Genomic DNA, 19,461 nt, shown 5'->3' on the forward strand with positions numbered 1-19,461 from the left:
TTATGATTAGGCAGTTTGTTTGGAAAGGTGCCACTCGGTACATTGTATTTTTCTTGATCTCGTTAAAGCATTTGACTCTGTACCTCACTCCTGGTTGTTATTGAAACTTGAATGTTAGGGAGTCAAGGGTGATCTTTTGCAATGACTTAGGAACTTCCTTATATGTGGTTTCAAAGAGTTGTTATTAATGGTTCATTTTCCAGCTGACTGCCTGTTTTATCTGGAGTACCCCAAGGTTCTGTGCTTGCTCCTCTATTGTCTTTACTATACATTGATGACATCCACTGTTCTATTTCACACAGCTCAGTTTTGATGTTTGCAGATGACATAGTTAAAGAAATCACTGATCAAGATCTTCTACAAGCTGATTTGTCTCAAGTTTTTGAATGGTCTCGCAAATGGTTGCTAAACTCTAATTCTTCCAAATGTGAAACAATTTGTATTTTGTATAATCATTCTCCACCTCCTGCTAACTACAATCTGAATAACCATCTGCTATCCATGAAAACTGTTACCAAAATACTTAGGCATTTACATTAATTCTCATCTCAAATGGTCAGATCATGTTAAGTTTATAACTGCAAGGGCTACTAGATCCTTAAATATTCTTCGGCATTCTCTGTATACATGCTCTCCTTCAGTCAAAGCTGCTGTCTACAAATCTTTAGTCTGTCCCATCCTGGAGTATTCCTCTCCTGTGTGGTACCTTCATTCATCTGGTAAGAAAAGTGTAAAGCGTAGGGCTGCTAGATGGGTGTGTGGGAGTCGGTGGAATCCTGGTCACAAGCACTGGTCAGAGTCTTCAGATTATTGTGTTAACCAATTAGAGTGGCCATCATTACATCAAAGTAGTGTTGTGAACCAGCATGGAAAAACTGGTTATTAGCTGGTTGTTTGCTTTGTGTTTATACATTAGTGCAGCACCTAAGACCCTATAATTGAGATAATCGTTCACTTTTTGATAAAAGCACCAAATTTCTTATGGGGTTTGTAGCACATGTACTAAGTGATTTTAGAAGGGGAGGCATGTAAAAAGTCCTTTGGAACCCTACGTTTTGGACCTTGACAACAAAACTATTTGTTTACATGGAAAACATTCAAGTTTAAAGGCTGGATCTAGTATTAGACCAGTACAAAGTCTGCAGCTGTGACATGATGACCCATTAAAATGCCACATGAAACAAATTGTTTTCTCTGCCTAGCAGTAAACAAAATGACTGAAAATGCTATTTTTAAGGGGTTGTATTAAAGTTTTGCATTTCCAATACATACAGTTCTGTAGTATCACGTACAAGGATCATCCTGATGTGTATCGTTTCTTTATCAAAGGTGTATAACAAAAGTTATTGAATGATGAAGTTTTAATTAGTTACAGGCAGAGATGGGGTAACGCGTTATGTAATATAACACGTTACGTAATATATATTACAATTCACGTTTCTGAGTAATATAACGCGTTACTTTTGGAAATGCAGTAATATAAAATGACTGCACGTGGTTTATATGTTAACTTTAACTTAGCTGTCTTAAGGGTGCTCGCTGATATTTGAAGCCGTTTAAGTGCCAGCCCAGAAACCACATGCGGCTATTGCATCATAATTGGCATTACTACACATACTTGTAGTATCCGTGTTAAGCGGACATGTTTCGCGCCAGAGAACACGAGGAAGAATAGCATGTTTTTTCACTTTAGAATCGTCACTGAAATGTTAGCAAATGATTGTCTGATGGATCAACAGTTATGAATTAATCTAAAAATAAGTGTTATTTAAGGCAACAAGTGTGAACGCACTTTTCGCTTGTAGGCAACATGCGTTCGTGCCTTGTTTTCTCGAGCGATAGGGTATGCTGGTAGTTAGTATTGTAATTGTAAGCTGCTTATGTAGGGGACAATGTTACCGGCTGGAATCACAAGGCGTTACAAGCTGCTGATGATGGCGTGCCTAGCATAACCTATCCAAGAGCGACTTGGAGACTCCAGGCGGAGCAAGAAGCTGTTCCTGTGTGTGAAGAAGAGAAAACAGAGCTTTTTGTGTTTAGAACAGCGTTTATGACATATTATTTTGAAAAGTTGGTGATTGCGGTCAATAGGAATTTGTGTGGTTATTGTATCAATAATGTTGGGCGCACGCAATCTCTGCACATGTTTACTAAAAATAAAACTAGTTTTTGAGTGATAGCCGTGAAGGCTTCAAATTTTGTAGGGAGATTCGCTGATAAATTCTCCAGAGGTCTATGTTTAGATTTTGTCCGTAGCATTATGGCTTCATGAGTTACGGCACCGAGAACATGAGGTTTTGAATGGTGTAGCACACTTTTAGTACTAACTTAAGTTCTATGTACGCTGTGTACTAATACTAAACATAGAGTTGTGAGTTATAAGCTGAAGTTTGTTCAATGTGGTTTCCAGTGCGCTACTGTGAAAAATGGAGGACTAGTTTCGATTTAAGCGCTTCATAAAGAACTACGCATAGTTATAAAATAGTATAGGCTAGAAGAATTCTGTTTGGTTTGTGTTGAAGAGAAAGAGAAGCACTTCCAACGTAAGTAGCATATGGATTCATTTTATACATTATGTGAGTATTAGCAACAATACAAAAATTGCATGTTGTATGGCTTCAAATAGCCGCGAGCATCCTTAATAAAAAAGTAACTTAGCATTAGTAACTTAATATTTGTAGCTAATATTATTTAGTTAGTAACTTAATATGTAATATTATTAAGTTACTCTTCATTCTAAGTAATATGTAACTGTAATATATTATCTAATCAAAAACAGCCAAGCTGTAAAAAAAGGTGCGGCCCCCAAAAAGGCCATGGTGAAAAAAGATGTGAAATCCAAGGTGGCGGCCAAGAAATGGCTGTGATGGTAGGTTAATGGTTACATTTTAATAACCACAATTCAGGTGAATTTGGTGCCAAGACCAAGCGGCACAAAATTCACCTCAATTGTCGTTATTAAAATGTAACCATTAACCTACCATCACAGCCATTTCTTGGCCGCCACCTTGGATTTCACATCTTTTTTCACCATGGCCTTTTTGGGGGCCGCACCTTTTTTTACAGCTTGGCTGTTTTTGATTAGATATCACTTCTTTTTGTATTTGTATACTGCAAAGCCGGCCTATGGCTGGCTTTGGGAACCTCTTCTAGCTGGTCTCTCTACAGGGTATTTTGTTTCTAGCTGAACTCTCTACAGGTGATTTGTTTGCAGCTAAACTCTCTACATGGTGGTGTCTTTGTAGCCGAACTCTCTACATGATGGTTTCTTTGTAGCTGAACTCTCTATAAGGTGACTTCGTCTAGCTGAACTCTCTACAGGGTGATTTTTTTGTAGCTGAACTCTCTGCAGGGTGATTTGTTTGCAGCTGAACTGTCTACATGATGGTTTCTTTGTAGCTGAACTCTCTACAAGGTGACTTCTTCTAGCTGATCTTTCTACAGGGTGAATTGTTGTAGCTGAACTATCTACAAGGTAACTTCTTCTAGCTGATCTCTCTACATGGTGGTTTCTTTGTAGCTGAACTCCCTACATGATGGTTTCTTTGTAGCTGAACTCTCTACAAGGTAACTTCTTCTCTACAGGGTGATTTGTTGTAGTTGAATTCTCTACAAGGTGGTTTGTATGAGGCTGAACTCTCTACATGGCGGTTTCATTGTAGCTGAATTCTCTACTGAGTGATTTGTTTGCAGCTGAACTCTCTACATAAGGCCACACCAAGTCAAACCTTAGTTTCTGGTCACCCGCCCGCATGGTAAACCTGGAACCCTAGTTTATGAGGACTATTATTAATATTACAGGTGCTTAAGTGCATGTGACCCAGCAAGACACTTATTTTTTACTGCAAAAGATCGAGATACTCTAATAGAGCAGTCAGGGATTCCAATAGAGCAGTCACACTACTCTTAACTCTAATATTAGGTATATATGCCACACTAATAAAATGTTTCTAACTATAGCTAGTTTTGTCCTTGATTATATAGCTATTCAGATTATAACTGTTACTAATGCTTCTGTAACCAAATAATTTCAGTAGCATTAACTACTAGTCCATGCAGATGGGCCATAGCTTTAACGTTATAATTCAAATGTAGTCCTCTAATGATTAGTCTAGTAACTTCAAATTCCTTATCACTGAACACTGCAGGGGTATGGAAAGCCGGCAACATTCGGTGAGCTTAAACTTAAACTTTTCCATAACTAAAATTAGATTGGCAAGTAGAAACCCTTATAGTTTAAACATTCCCAGATGATCACTAAAAAACACTAGTCTGGAGCACTCAATGACTCAAAACTTTGACAGTTACTTTTCTCAAGGTTACTGAATAGAAGGCTGGAAACACATAGCTAGTGGGCTAAGACTTCACATTTGAATGAAGAATTTCTGATGTGAAAATAGAAGTTAAATTTCATTTTGGATCATGATCATTTGAACAACTTAGCTATAAGTCATAGCAATATTTTCCTGACATAGCTAATGAGACATTTATTTCACTTGGAAAGCATTTCCTATAGTATATTCTAAATAAATAAATAAATATACTTAAATACTATACATCAGTGTATAGCTAGCCATGATCCATCAACAACTTTCCTAGTGCATTTTTTGCCAAAGCACAACTACTTATGTTGTTGGTTAAGTTTGACTAAAAACAAAATCAACATGAATTTGCTAAATTGAGCAAATAATAATACCATACAGTATATTGTCACAGTAGAGTCTATAGTCCTGAAGTCCTGATCATCCGCCAGCCCGCATCCATTTGTAGGCTTGGGAGTGACCAGAAACTAAGGTATGACTTGGAGTGGCCTAATGGTTTCTTTGTAACTGAACACACTACAAGGTGACTTCTTCTAGCTGACCTTTCTACAGGGTGAATTGTTGTAGCTGAACTATCTACAAGGTAACTTCTTCTAACTGATCTCTATACAGGGTGATTTGTTTGTAGTTGAATTCTGTACAGGTGGTTTCTTTGTAGCTGAACTCTGTACATGATGGTTTCTTTGTAGCTGAACTCTTTTCAAGGTGACTTCTTCTAGCTGAACTCTCTACGGGGTAATTTCTTTGTAGCTGAACTCTCTATATGATGGTTTCTTTGTAACTGATCTCTCTACAAGGTAACTTCTTCTAGCTGATCTTTCTACTGGGTGATTTGTTTGCAGCTGAACTCTCTACATGGTGGTTTCTTTGTTGCTGATAGGGACCCGCCGATTATGCTGGCATAATTATGAGCATAATAGGTGTCTGAAAGCATTGAGCATAATGCTAGCATAATAGGTAGAGTATTTGTGTAATAGTATGAATTCTTGCTTATCAAAATAGCTATCACAGAAAGATCGATATACTCTAATAGAACAGTCAGTAACTCTAATAGAACAATCACATAGCTGACTGTTCTATTAGAGTATATCGATCTTTTCTGTGATATGCATTTTGACAAGTAAGTTTATGCTTCAGCCACTTATTATTTATCCATAAATTGGAAATTATTAGCAGAGCATGAGAACTGAGGCATAAATAATTGGGCATAATTTGAGCATAATGGGTAAGTATTGAGCATAAATTTAAGCATAATAGGTAAATTTTTGAGCAGTGCAACATAGCTAATAGGTAAAATTATGAGCATAATCGGCGGATCCCTAGTTGCTGAACTCTCTACAAGGTGAATTCTACCTGATCTCTCTACAGGGTAATTTGTTTGTAACTGAACTCTGTACAAGTGCGTTTTTGTGAGTGATCTCACTGCAGGTTGATTTGTTTGTAGCTGAACTCACTAAAGGGTGATTTTGCTTGTAGCTGAATTCCTTGCATTGTATCTAGTTTCTAGCTGATCTCTCTACAGGGTGATTTGTTTGTAGCTGATCTCTCTACAAGTTGATTTGTGTGTAGCTGATCTCTCTGCAGGTTGATTAATTTGCAGCCGATCTCTCTACAAGGCAATTTGTTTGTAGCTGAACTGTCTATAAAGTGATTTATTTGTAGCTGATCTCTCTGCAGGTTGATTTGTTTTAGCTGAACTCTCTACAGGGTGATTTACTTGTAGCTGAACTCCTTACATTGTGTCTAGTTTCTAGCTGATCTCTCTACAGGGTGATTTGTTTGTAGCTGATCTCTCTACAAGTTGATTTGTGTGTAGCTGATCTTTCTACAGGTTGATTTGTTTGTAGCCGATCTCTCTACAGGGTAATTTGTTTGTAGCTGAACTCTGTACAAGGTGCTTTTTTGTAGGTGTTCTCACTGCAGGTTGATTTGTTTGTAGCTGAACTCACTAAAGGGTGATTTGCTTGTAGCTGAACTCCTTACATTGTGTCTAGTTTCTAGCTGATCTCTCTACAGGGTGATTTGTTTGTAGCTGAACTCTCTATAAGGTGATTTGTTTGTAGCTGAACTCTCTACATGGTGGTTTCTTTGTTGCTGAACTCTCTACAGGGTGTTTTGCTTGTAGCTGAACTCTCTACAGGGTGATTTGTGTGTAACTGATCTCTCTACAAGCTGATTTGTTTGTAGCTGAATTCTCTGCAAAGTGTTTTGTTTGTAGCTGACCTCTCTTCAGGGTGATTTGTTTCTAGCTGATCTCTCTACAGGGTGATTTTTTGTAGCTGACCTCTCTTCAGGGTGATTTGTTTCTAGCTGATTGCTCTGTAGGTTGATTTGCTTGTAGATGAACTCTCTACAGGGTAACTTGCTTGTAGCTGAACTCCTTACTTTGTGTCTAGTTTGTAGCTGATCTCTCTACAGGGTGATTTGTTTGTAGCTGAACTCCTTACATTGTGTGTAGTTTCTAGCTGATGTCTCTACAGGGTAATATGTTTGTAGCTGAACTCTCTATAAGGTGATTTGTTTGTAGCTGATCTCTCTGCAGGTTGATTTGTTTTAGCTGAACTCTCTACAGGATGATTGCTTGTAGCTGAACTCCTTACATTGTGTCTAGTTTCTAGCTGGTGTCTCTACAGGGTGATTTTGTTATAGCTGATCTCTCTACAAGTTGATTTGATTGTACCTGATCTCTCTACAAGTTGATTTGTGTGTAGCTGATCTCTCTGCAGGTTGATTTGTTTTAGCTGAACTCTCTACAGGGTGATTTGCAATTGCTTGTAGCTGAACTCCTTACATTGTGTCTAGTTTCTAGCTGATCTCTCTACAGGGTAATTTGTTTGTAGCTGAACTCTCTATAAGGAGATTTGTTTGTAGCTGATCTCTCTGCAGGTTGATTTGTTTTAGCTGAACTCTCTACAGGGTGATTGCTTGTAGCTGAACTCCTTACATTGTGTCTAGTTTCTAGTTGATGTCTCTACAGGGTGATTTTTTTGTAGCTGAACTCTCTACAGGGTTATTTGTTTGTAGCTTATCTCTCTACAGGTAGATTTGTGTTGATTTGTTCATTGCTGATCGCTCTAAAAGTTGATTTGTTGTAGCTGAACACTCTGCAAAGTGTTTTATTTGTAGCTGATCTCTTTACAGGGTAATTTGTTTGTAGCTGAACTCTCTCCACAGTGACTTGTGTGTAGCTGAATTCTCTAGAGAGTGACTTAATTGTAGCTGAATTCTCTACAGGGTGCATGACTTGTTTATAGCTAAACTTTCTTCAGTGTGACTTGTGATGTTCTGAATCTCTATAGTGATATATTTGCTTAACTCTCCACAAGGTGACTTGCTTCTTGCTGCACTGTCTATAAGATTAACTGTTTGCAGCTGAACTCCCTACAGAATAACTTGTGATGTAATAAAATTCTATAATGGAGTAAATAAATTAGCCGAATGCTCTATTAGGATGACTGTTCTATTAGAGTATCTCGATCTCGCATTTGCTACACGTAGTTGGCTTTGGAATCATAGCTCAGTGGTTTGTAATCCGATTCTTCTGTACTACTGCAAGGCCTTTCTATGAATATTATTCCAGCTATACACCGATTTTCAGCTCATTGCTCTAAGCGGTTTGCCTAGTAGGCGTGAAAACTAATACTTTTTTATTCGTAAAATCGATCGCGTAATTGTGACACAGGTTGGGTTTTGTGTCATATCTCCATGGTCTTTATCTCGATTCCTTTCAAACCACCAAAAGGCACTCCTACGATGGTTACTCCATCTACATAGCAAGTTTCAACTCATTCCATGAAGCGGTTTACCCTGTAGGCGTGACAACAAATTGATCTTGTTTTACGCGAATAATCGGTCATAACTCCTGAACCATTCATCGGATTTGTACCAAATTTGATGATAGGATTCGCCTTTGGACTCCCTTTCTGTGTGCCAAATTTCAAGGCGATCGGAGTACGCGTTTGCTTGTTATAGCAATTTTTGCAAGTGTGCGAAAAGACGAAGAAGAAGAAAAAAAACGAAGAAAAAAAAACGAAACTTTGGCAGCTCGTATCTCGGAAATGGCTGGAGCGATTTCCTTCAAATTTGGAATGTAGACTCCCCTGGCTGGCGGGCAACTGTGTAGCAAATTTGGTTCCAATCAGATAAGTGATCACTGAGATACAAAGGTGTGAAAATGACGTTTTCGTTCTTCCTGTCAATATACTCACGGGTGTGGTGTGCCGGCTCCTTGGGCCGCACGACACACTACCGTGTGTCTTGATACTGATATAAAAGTAATATGTAATATGTAGTATATTACTTTCATGAAGTAACTTCCCCAACTCTGGTTACAGGTGGACACAAAATCATTGAAATCCCTCTGTATATGCATAAATCAAGCAATTATCTTTGCAATGTTGGTCAAATCTAATTAGTATTGTAGAGATACCTTGTTGTTTAGTATATACTCTGACATTCCAATGATTTTGTATCCACCTGTAACCAATTAAAACTTCATCATTCAATAACTTTTGTTATATACTTTTGATAAAGAAACGATACACATCAGGATGATCCTTGTACATGATGCTACAGATCTGTGTGCAGTGGAAATGCAAAACTTTAATACAACCCCTTAAAAATGGGACATTGGAAACAGCTGAAATTGAAAACTGAAACTGAAAAACTGAAACGGAAAAACTGAAACTGATAAACTAAAATTGGTCAATACTTCATATTAACAGATACCTTTTAACAAAGACCACCTCTGTAATAGGACCACCTGTATAATAGATCACCTGTATAATAAGACCACCTCTAATAAAACCACCTCATTTTATAGTAGTTATGTCAAAACAAATATGGCTAAGGTGTACTCATAATGTAATAAAGTATCATCAGTCAAAAAGCTGCAGGGTTGTACAAAAGGATATACTGTCTTACCGTGCCACGGCCTAAAGTCCATGGTCATATCACAAATGAAAATGGAACAATTGCATGCATGATTTTACTGGAATTGATAATGGATTTCATATGAATTGTGCAGGGTTTAAGAGTTGCATAGTTAAATTATTAATTATCTTGGACTTTGTGTCTTGTTAAAAGTTAGATAGGTATCTTCGAGGATTTAAAAACCTGTCAATAATTACCTGTGCCTCGGTAATTATTGATGTCACCTCAGGTTTTTAAATCTTCGAAGATGCCTATTACGAGTGCCTAACTATATTATTAAGACATAAAGTCTAAGATCATTAATGCTGATTTTATAACTTTGCAACTCTTAATCATGCACAATTCATAAGAAATCCATTATCAAATCCAGTATCAGCAGGTAAATTGTGCGTGCAAGTGCTCCATTTTCATTTGTGACATGACCATGGACTTTAGGTCTTGGCATGGTAAGATACTATATCATTTTGTACAACCATGCAGCTGTCATTTTAACTTTTAAGTACTGGCCGATTGATTGATTGATACTTTATTACATTATGAGTACACCTTAGCCATATTTGTTGGACCTACTTGACATAACTGCTATAATGAGGTGGTTTTATTAGAGTCGGTCTTATTTACAGGTGGTCTTATTACAGAGGTGGTCTTTGTTAAGAGGTACCTGTTAATATGAAGTTTTTACCAATTTTAGTTTTTTCGGTTTCAGTTTTTCTGTTTCAGTTTTCAATTTCAGCTGTTTCCAATCTCCCCTTAAAAATAGCATTTTCAGTCATTTTTGTTTACTACCAGGCTGAGAAAACAATTTGTTTCATGTGGCATTTTAATGGGCCATCATGTCACAGCTGCAGGCTTTGTACTGGTCTAATACTAGATCCAGCCTTTAAACTTGATTGTTTTCCATGTAAACAAATAGTTTTGTTGTCAAGGTCCAAAAAGTAGGGTTCCAAAGGACTTTTTACATGCCTCCCCTTCTAAAATCACTTAATTAGCACATGTGCTACAAACCCCATAAGAAATTTGGCACTTTTATCAAAAAGTGAACAGTTTTGTGGCTTAGGCACTGGACTACATAGATAATATGTGACTGTCTCTGGGAAAACCAGTCTTATCGCCCATTTAAAAGTATCGAGAAACGTTGGTTTTAAATATTCAGTGTGATGTAGCTGGCCAATGGTGGTAGCTACGCTTACCAAATTTTCACACGTTTCACAACAATTTCTTACCTTCCTGATCATCCACTGAAGTAGTCAACAGCTAAGTTTCCCACCATTTTAGACCGAGGTTGTCTGTATCAGGCAAGCTCCAGAAGGAGGATGGGAGGCGGGGCCCCTGGAAGGCGGGCAAGATGGTGTTCAAAAATTGAAAATAAACGTGCTGGGATGAATCAGGCCAAGTTATAGGCCATTCAGTGCTCAGAACTGGCTAAAATGAAAGGAAATTTACAGCACAGGTCATTGCCCAACACCACGGAGCTGTACAGCCACACACAGCCATCTCCAGGTTGGCCAGGGCTCCATCAAGACCCCAGACCACTCGTACGGCTCGCCACTGTGCTCTAAAAAAGCAGCCAGCAAAAGCAGACCACTTTACTCTGGTCGACTGTGGCAGTGAAACTTGATAGTGCATTCGTTAAGCTTTGTGTTTGTGTGAAAAAATCAAACTTCCTGTCTTGGGCGATAAGACCGTAAATCCAGTCACATATACCATCTATGGTTTATATATGCATTTGTTTAGTTTGTTGCTTTTAGTATCGCTCCAACAAGGAGGAACGGCATTGTGCCAATTGTTGTGAGTATAAACAACTTGGTATAAAACAATATTAAAATCCATCAATCAATCAATGCTTAGATAAATACACTCACTTCGAAGACTGTATTTCATCTCGATCTGTCAGTCACACAGAACATATAATTTTTAGTCAAGAACACCACTCCAAAGTCCGGGTACAAGTCTTGTCTTAGGCGGTCAAGTCTCAGGGGTGCATGAACACACCGTGATGAAGTCGATCAAGACGGAAATTATACAATACACGTTAGTGTAGCGGCGCCCGCTATCTACCCTATCCGTACGAATGGGACGCGGATTTCGGTGTTGCTTCTCAAATACATTGTACATAGCTCCTTAGAACTATAGGACAGTGAAATACTCTAATAGAGCATTGACTGACTACAATAAATTTTGCTACCTTAGGAGCATAATGCAAGCATATTGAATGGGAACGCAATAGGTGAATATTTAGGGAAATTCCTGAAAGTATTTTTTGAGCATAGTTTGACTCAGATCTAACGTTGACACCACAGCAGCTGCATGGAATAAAATGTACGTAACTGCATTCCCCATTATTGCTAAACTATACTAATGGTTTTATATTAATTGACTAATTCTAAAAGTTCTTTAATGGTTCACTTGTTTTCAAGATGGATTCTTTTAGAAAATCAAGAAAAGTATATGCATTAATCTATGTGAATTTGGGTATATAGTATAATTATTGTGGTATTGCTGCTATAGTTTAGTTACGTATTAGCTAAATGTGTACACTAATAGCTAACTGAAGGTAGCTTATATCATACAGTACGGTAGTATCATATAGTACGATAGTGCTGTATAGTAGGGACAATGAAGGTGTGGGCGTGGGTGTGGCCCGTGATAAAATATCACCCAAAAACCTGCCTCGATTTTTCCTCACAACGACATGACAGTATTGGTTGAGTAAAATCAAGCCCAAAAGTACCTTCAGATTGACCCAAAACATTTTAGTTAAGTTGCTATAGAACTTAAATTTTTTTTTATTTGACAGAATTTTCTACTGCCTGCCTGATGCATTCAGTCAAGCATAGCAGAAAACTGGGTAGAGCTACAGCCCTATTTCTTTCACAAAAATGATTGAAATTCACTTAAGAATAAATCTTTGGCGTATTGATAAGCATACAATGCGTGTGCTATTGTGTTGCCCTTTATCCTTCTGTACTAGTGAAGGTTCTTCATCGATAGTAGGGCTTCCATCCACAGGCGTGGCAACATTGTAATTATGCAATATAGTAGTATTACGTAATGACTTGTGTACACCCGTGGACACGTGTTGTAGATGTTGCAGTGCTGAGTGAGCTGTCCAATATCATCAAACAAGTGTTTTATTTCAAAAAATTAAAGTTAACTGAGCTACTTGTATTTCTAAACGTTTGCTGTGACCATACCAAGGCAGCGTTGTTCACTACATGCAGGCGCACCAGGATCCAGACCTCTAAAAGAGGATGCACCACTCATAATGGACATAGACTCCCAGCAATGTTTCACTGTTAAATCTTATCATTTAGGCCTTTGGAAATGGAATGGAAGCCTTTAATAGTTGCTTTAGAAGATACAGACAATAAATATTTTAGAGGCGCTTATCACAGAAAGATAGCAGTGTTAAGTGATATTATTTTGAAGTATTATTGCTGTAAACAAAGGTAGAAGTAAGTTTGTCTTGTAATACGTATTTCTTCAACTGATAATTATAAACTAGCTGATTTTAGTTTTATTGAGAAGAAAACTTTGTCAGCAGTCAGGCGTCTGCCAAATGGAGGTTCTAACCCCTTGAGCCCAGCAGATCTGCCCCTGCACTAGCTGCTTCTCTTGTCACTTCATCATTATCCAGACTGGTAGCATGCTTTCCTTCATGACTTTCTTTGAGTTTCTTCACATGATGTGTCAAGCAAACCACATATACACCCTGTAGTTATAGCTAAAAGCTACTATTACCATGTAAACAAAGTGAGTAAGATAACTTGATGAACTTCTAAGTGAATGCAGTTTAGCAATAATATGTGGTGTTATACATTTAGCTAACTGGCAAAGATTTGCTGACTACTTGTATATAGTGCTGTCATTACCTGTAATATCGTGACCGGTTTTGTGAAAAGGGGTCTTCCCACGTACACATCCAATTTACCAACTTTAATGATTCATAGCTTCAGACAAATTAAAGGAAATTAATGACATCAAATCTAGTCAATAGTTAGCTCCAACATTGCTCAGCCTTATTTCTATATATTATATGGATGAGTGTTAAAGACCTGTTTACAGAATCCAGTTAACTTACTTTGCACTACTATACAGTGTGTTTAGTGGTCATGAACTTGCAGGAAAAGTTCACAAGCAAGTATAAGAAAAATTAAGAATTTTAAACTAGAACAGGGCCAACGTAGTACCATGATAAAAAGTACTGAAACAAGCTGGATTGGAGTAGTATGTAATGTCCAATTGCAGTAAAACAACAAGAAGTAAATATCCCTACTGTGCTGTAAAGATAGAAACACACAGTATAGGGATATTTACTTCTTGTTGTTTTACTGCAATTGGACATTACATACTACTCTAATCCAGCTTGTTTCAGTACTTTCTATTATGGTACTACGTTGTCCCTACTTAATTTTAAAATTCCTTATACTTGTATATAGCTAGCTAGGCATAATATAATGTGCACTGTACTACTTTGTTTTAGTGCATTTTTTTCTTGTAAAGATATTTTGGTATGATTTACATGAATGACTGCTCTATTAGAGTAGCTCAATCTTAGGCCACTCCAATTGGTAATTATGTTTCTGGTCCACCGCCCGCATCCTAGGCTTTTTTGGAGAATATGAAATTTCAAAAATATATGGGTAAAATGCCCGCATCAGCTTTTTGAAAAACCTGGAATTCAGAAACAAATATTGGGCTGCAACAAATATGCTAAATCTAAGTATCTAAGTGTATTTTACCCGTGAATACCTGCAAGAAATGGGCAGAGTGCATAGTACGGATCGATATCATAGTACTCTAATAGAACAGTCAGTAAATCACAAAAATAATACTCTAATTGAGCAGTCATTTCATTGTTGCTTTGTTGCTGAATTCCGCCCACACCTAAAACTGATTTTCAAAGGACCAGAAACATAGTTACCAATAGGAGTGGCCTTATGTAAAAATTTCGTGTAAGAATTTTCATAGAAGTTTTTTTTGCATACGAAAATTATTTTACAACGAAAAAAAGCCGATTAGCTACGGTATGTTGGTTATTACAGGCGGTTATTAGGTAGTGAGTCATGCACCAATGTTATATAGACCAGGAGTCCATGCAAGAAGAAACAAAACTCTTCATCTACTCAACATTGCGGCGATTGGTCAATATACTGTAATTCAATGGACTTATTTATTTATTTATTTATTTTTATTGATTAGCAAACACCCAACAGGGTTTTTACGCTAATGTACAAGGTACGTACACATAAGTGCCTAGTTTAAGTTACAATAACATAAGTGCCTATAATTTAGGTTACAATAATGATTAGTACTAAGTTACAATAAGTGCTAAGTTACAATAGGTGCTAGGTTACAACTAGTGCTAAATTACAGTAAGTGGTAAGTTACAATAAGTGCTAGAATTACAATGAATACTAAATTACAGTGAGGGCTAAGTTACAATAAATACAATAAGTGCTAAGTTACAGTTACAAAGTAGGAGTAGTTGATTGTTTAAATGTTTCAAGATCAATGGTAGATAGATTAGGGATACATAGATCGTTCCAATGGGGAATAGTTCTGGGTAGGAATGAATAGAGATACGTGTTTACTGAAGACTGTATATGATTAAATTTCTGATCATGATGGGCTCTGGTAGCAGTTTGATTTAATGATGGCAGACAGCGATTAACAGCTTTCTGGGCATGATTCTTCAGTACTATTTAGGCCATGCACCATCACATTGACTTTGAGAGAAAGAGGTGTTACTGAGGGATGGTCTTCCCTTCGCCAACTCCTGCAGCGACATGTTACTAACACTTGACTGTTATGCACTTGTCAATTTCATGCCCCACCCCCGAAGAGGGGTGGGGGAATGCAGGGGATTTGACAATCGTGGTGTCAAATTCCCCACTACTGGGGCAAAATCGGCCGTCAAATCCCCACTATGTCCCTACCCCAATAGTATAGGGGATTTGACAACACCTCAAGGATGACTAAGCGCATATTTGCATGCATGCGACTAGACTAAGTAATAAACCTGCCCTGTAGCTAGCTAGTAAATTTTTTTTATTATTATTTTTTTTACTATAGATAATATCAAGAGTTAATAATAATATATTATCACGTTTTTCCTGTAGCTAGTAAAATTATAGCAAGTGCGATTTTATTGTTTAGAAATGCAACCGGCTGCCGAAAATCGGTCAGTGAATTGTCAATTGTCCCAGGGGTGGGGACAAGAAGCAATGTCAAATCCCCACCTGGGGTGTGGAGACGCCCCGGGGGTGGGGCATGAAATTGAAAAGTGCATTACAAATGTATTTTTGTATGTAGCCATCATGTATTTGCATTTGTTGTGCGCACTGTATTTGATACCGTAGAAAAAACATACATGTATAGCTACAGTAGCTCCATTTAATAGATTTGTGATTCAATAGACAATTACCCAGCTCTCTTTTGTCCCTTAATGTTACTGCATGCAGATTGTGCATATGAAACTCTAATAGAACAGTCAGGGATACAGAATATGTAGATCCAGAAGATTGCTATTGATAAAATCTTCTTGATTCAGAAGATTGCTATTGATGTTCAACATGGTAGTGCTGCATCTGTAATGGCAATGATTCCATCAACATAGGATTGGGCAGAGTTCGCCTATCTGCCCACAGTTTGGCATGAACACTTTCTTTTTCTGTTATTTATTGACTATTATTTACACAAGAATATGTATATAGCCATGGAGTGATCAGTTGATAAGCCTGAATTAGCAAAGAAATGAGATAACACTTTGAGACAACCTTATAATTTTGTTATAGCAACTAGCTAAACATTTATAGGATAATTAAAAACATCACTATATAGCTAGCTACCTTGCAAATCACAAGATAAAAGTGCTATATCACTTATATGGATCACGTGGAATAACCTACAAACAATCAGTACATCATTGTTTTGATTTCTGACTATCAACATGTGTACATACCATGGATTCATTTTGTACACCCAATGCATGCGATATAAATACAGGACCAAAGCTAGGTCACTCCATAAGTATAGCAATCACACTCAGGTTTCCATCGCCTATACACAATAATATTACTGCCTAGACTGGAAATATTCTTTCCCCAATGGAAATGAAAATCCCTGAAAACTAACACTCCACATTATTTCCAACAATAAAGTTCCTTTTCATATTGATGAACTTGGACTTTTTACATGAAGGTTTTATTGACTGCTCTATTAGAGTATATCAAGCTATTCAACATGCATGCTTTCAAGCAGGCTCATGTACTCTTTGTAAATTTTATAAATTGTTGTACTGTACTGCATACATGCTGTTACATTGCTCACCCATGTTTTTGTACTGCCAAAATTAATGCTACCTGCTGTAAACTTAGAAGTCAAAGTTTTAAGAAGAGTTTCTTGAAACCCTTGGAACCCATCCCCATACACCGCTGATTAATGGAACATAGCTTTCAATAGACAGCCATGTTATGCAGTGTAATAATTGAGCCAGGAAGATCAAAATTACTGCAGTCTTGTATGACAGATACGTATGTATCTAATTATTGCTACAGTAGTCAAAAGCATTCCAGTTGTTGATATTGAAATTTTGTCTCATACATGTAGTAGTAGTAGTATCTATCACTGCTTGAAGGTTCTTAGTTTACTAATTTGTTAAGCTGCTTTACTGTAGTTGTGCCCAGTTATACTGATAGTAAAATGTCAGTAACTTTAAGTATATGGAACATAATTGTTTTACTAAGTTTTAAACTCTCAGTAAACATCAGTGAATGCAGGTTTACTGTAAAGCTACTAAAATTCCAAACAATTAACTGTTCCATATACTGGGGATATACCACTGTAGTAAACTAAGAAACTTCAAGCAGTGTATGTACATCCATGCACTCTATATGTGTATGATCCACATACCACATACCATACACACACACAAACACGCACACACACACACACACATACACACACACACACACACGTGGAGCCTTAAGTTTCCACAGTGTATACCAGGTCCCCATTTAACAGCTAGGTTACTGGAGCAATGTGTGTAAAGTTTCTTGTTCTAGGAAACAACAGCAACAAGGCATAGCTAAGTATTGAACCTGGAGCCTATCGATTACCAGGCTAGCATTCTAGCCACTTGGCTATGCTGTCTCGCAACACATATATACATGCAGTCTTACATTATGTCAGGATCAGGTTTGACTGCAATCATTAGCTACATGTACACACACAATCACACTACACATACATGTACATACCTATTACACAAATAATATTTAACTAGCTAGTAGCTAATATAATTTAAACTATTAGGTTGATTGTACTGTACTTATAAACCTGCAAGTGTAGAATTACAATTATAACAATCGTATAATACTCCACGGTGTTTCCATTTCATTTAGTCACATGAGCTGCATAGTATATTCAGAAAATGATTTTTATTTATTTATTTATCTATTACTGTGTAGGACTCCATCAAGGAGTATAACACACAGATACAAAACAAAATCAAAGTATGTTCAGAAAATGATTTTGGGAGGGTATTAAACTATCATACCACTGTACTGAAAAATTTTTATACACTGTGGTATATCAACTCCATTCAGCCCTGCATGATGGTTAAACTACAATTATAGATATCTAATCCAAAACAGCCAAGCTGTAAAAAAAAGTGTGCGGCCCTCAGAAAGGCTATGGTGAAAAAAGATGTGAAATCCAAGGTGGCGGCCAAGAAATGGCTGTGATGGTAGGTTAATGGTAAAAATTTTAATAAAGACAATTCAGGTGAATTTTTGTGCCGCTTCACAAAATTTACCTAAATTGTCATTATTAAAATTTTTACCATTAACCTACCATCACAGCCATTTCTTGGCCGCCACCTTGGATTTCACATCTTTTTTCACCATAGCCTTTCTGAGGGCCGCACACTTTTTTTTACAGCTTGGCTGTTTTGGATTAGATTTCATTTCTTTTTGTATTTGTATACCAGCTTTGGGACTTTTTTAACCCACATTTTTTTTTCTTTACTACAGGAAGAAGAAAAGATGAAGTAGATGTACTTTAAATATTTTATCAGTAAATGTACAAATTATATATACTGTATAATGCATATTTGACCGCATTTGCGAAAAGGGGTCTTCCACACACATCCAATTTGCCAACTTTGACAATTGATAACTTCAGATTGGAAAGAGCTATTGCCTTGATATTTGGACAGTGGTGAGCACCACTATAGCTGAATACATGGTGCAATTTGCAGGTTAATATATTACTTGAACACTGAGTTATGGTCTCCAACGTTTACGGAATTGGATGTGTGTGGAAGACCCCTTTTCGCAAATCCGGTCACATAAATTATATTGATTACAGAAATCTCCATGGTGGTTTCTTTGTAACTGAACACTCTACAAGGTGACTTCTTCTAATTGCTCTCTCTACAGGGTGAATTGTTTGTAGCTGAACGATCTACAAGGTAACTTCTTCTAGCTGATCTCTCTACAGGGTGATGTGTTTGTAGCTGAATTTTGTATAGGTGATTTGTTTGCAGCTGAGTTCTTTACAGAATGGTTTCTTTGTAGCTGAACTCTCTAAAAGGTAACTTCTTCTAACTGATCTTTCTACAGGGCAATTTGTTTCTGGCAGAATTTTCTACAGGGTGATTTCTTTGCAGCTGAACTCTCTACATGGTGGTTTCTTTGTAGCTGAACTCTCTACAAGGTAATTTCTTCTAGCTGATCTCTCTACAGGGAGATTTGTTCGTAGTTGAATTCTGTACAGGTGATTTGTTTGCAGCTGAGCTCTTTACAAAATGATTTCTTTGTAGCTGAACTTTCTCCAAGGTAACTTCTTCTAACTGATCTTTCTACAGGGTGATTTGTTTGTAGCTGAACTATCTACAAGGTAATCTCTTCTAGCTGATCTCTCTACAGGGTGATTTGTTTGTAGCTGAATTCTGTACAAGTGATTTGTTTGCAGCTGAGCTCTTTACAGAATGGTTTCTTTGTAGCTGAACTCTCTACAGGGTGATGTGTTTGTAGCTGAAATCCCTACAAGGTAACTTCTTCTAGCTGATCTCTCTACAGGGTGATTTGTTTGTAGCTGAACTCTCTACAGGTGATTTGTTTGTAGCTGAATTCTCTACAAGGCGATACTTCTAGGTGATCTCTCTACAGGATTCTTTGTTTCTAACTGAACTCTCAACAGG

General features: G+C 37.3%; 2 protein-coding genes across 3 annotated transcripts in view; one reads left to right on the plus strand and one right to left on the minus strand.

The window, feature by feature from the left end:
• The window catches only part of LOC136253893 (zinc finger protein 846-like), a 53,891-nt gene extending 42,616 nt beyond the window's left edge, over window positions 1-11,275 (minus strand). For both annotated transcript variants that reach the window (XR_010700181.1, XM_066046554.1), the window contains exon 1: window positions 11,117-11,275. Coding sequence is in view for 1 of the 2 variants with exons in the window: in XM_066046554.1 (XP_065902626.1) it covers window positions 11,117-11,135 (19 nt within the window). In the remaining variant the exon portion in view is untranslated. The remainder of the gene's footprint in view (window positions 1-11,116) is intronic.
• The window catches only part of LOC136253921 (jerky protein homolog-like), a 151,598-nt gene extending 134,115 nt beyond the window's left edge, over window positions 1-17,483 (plus strand). Inside the window, exon 2 of the mRNA XM_066046582.1 lies at window positions 17,473-17,483. The gene's annotated coding sequence lies outside the window, so the exon portion shown is untranslated. The remainder of the gene's footprint in view (window positions 1-17,472) is intronic.
• The last annotated feature ends 1,978 nt before the right edge of the window (window positions 17,484-19,461 follow it).

This window comes from Dysidea avara, chromosome 1 (assembly GCF_963678975.1).
Source record: "Dysidea avara chromosome 1, odDysAvar1.4, whole genome shotgun sequence".
NCBI classification, from domain to species: Eukaryota; Metazoa; Porifera; class Demospongiae; order Dictyoceratida; family Dysideidae; genus Dysidea; species Dysidea avara.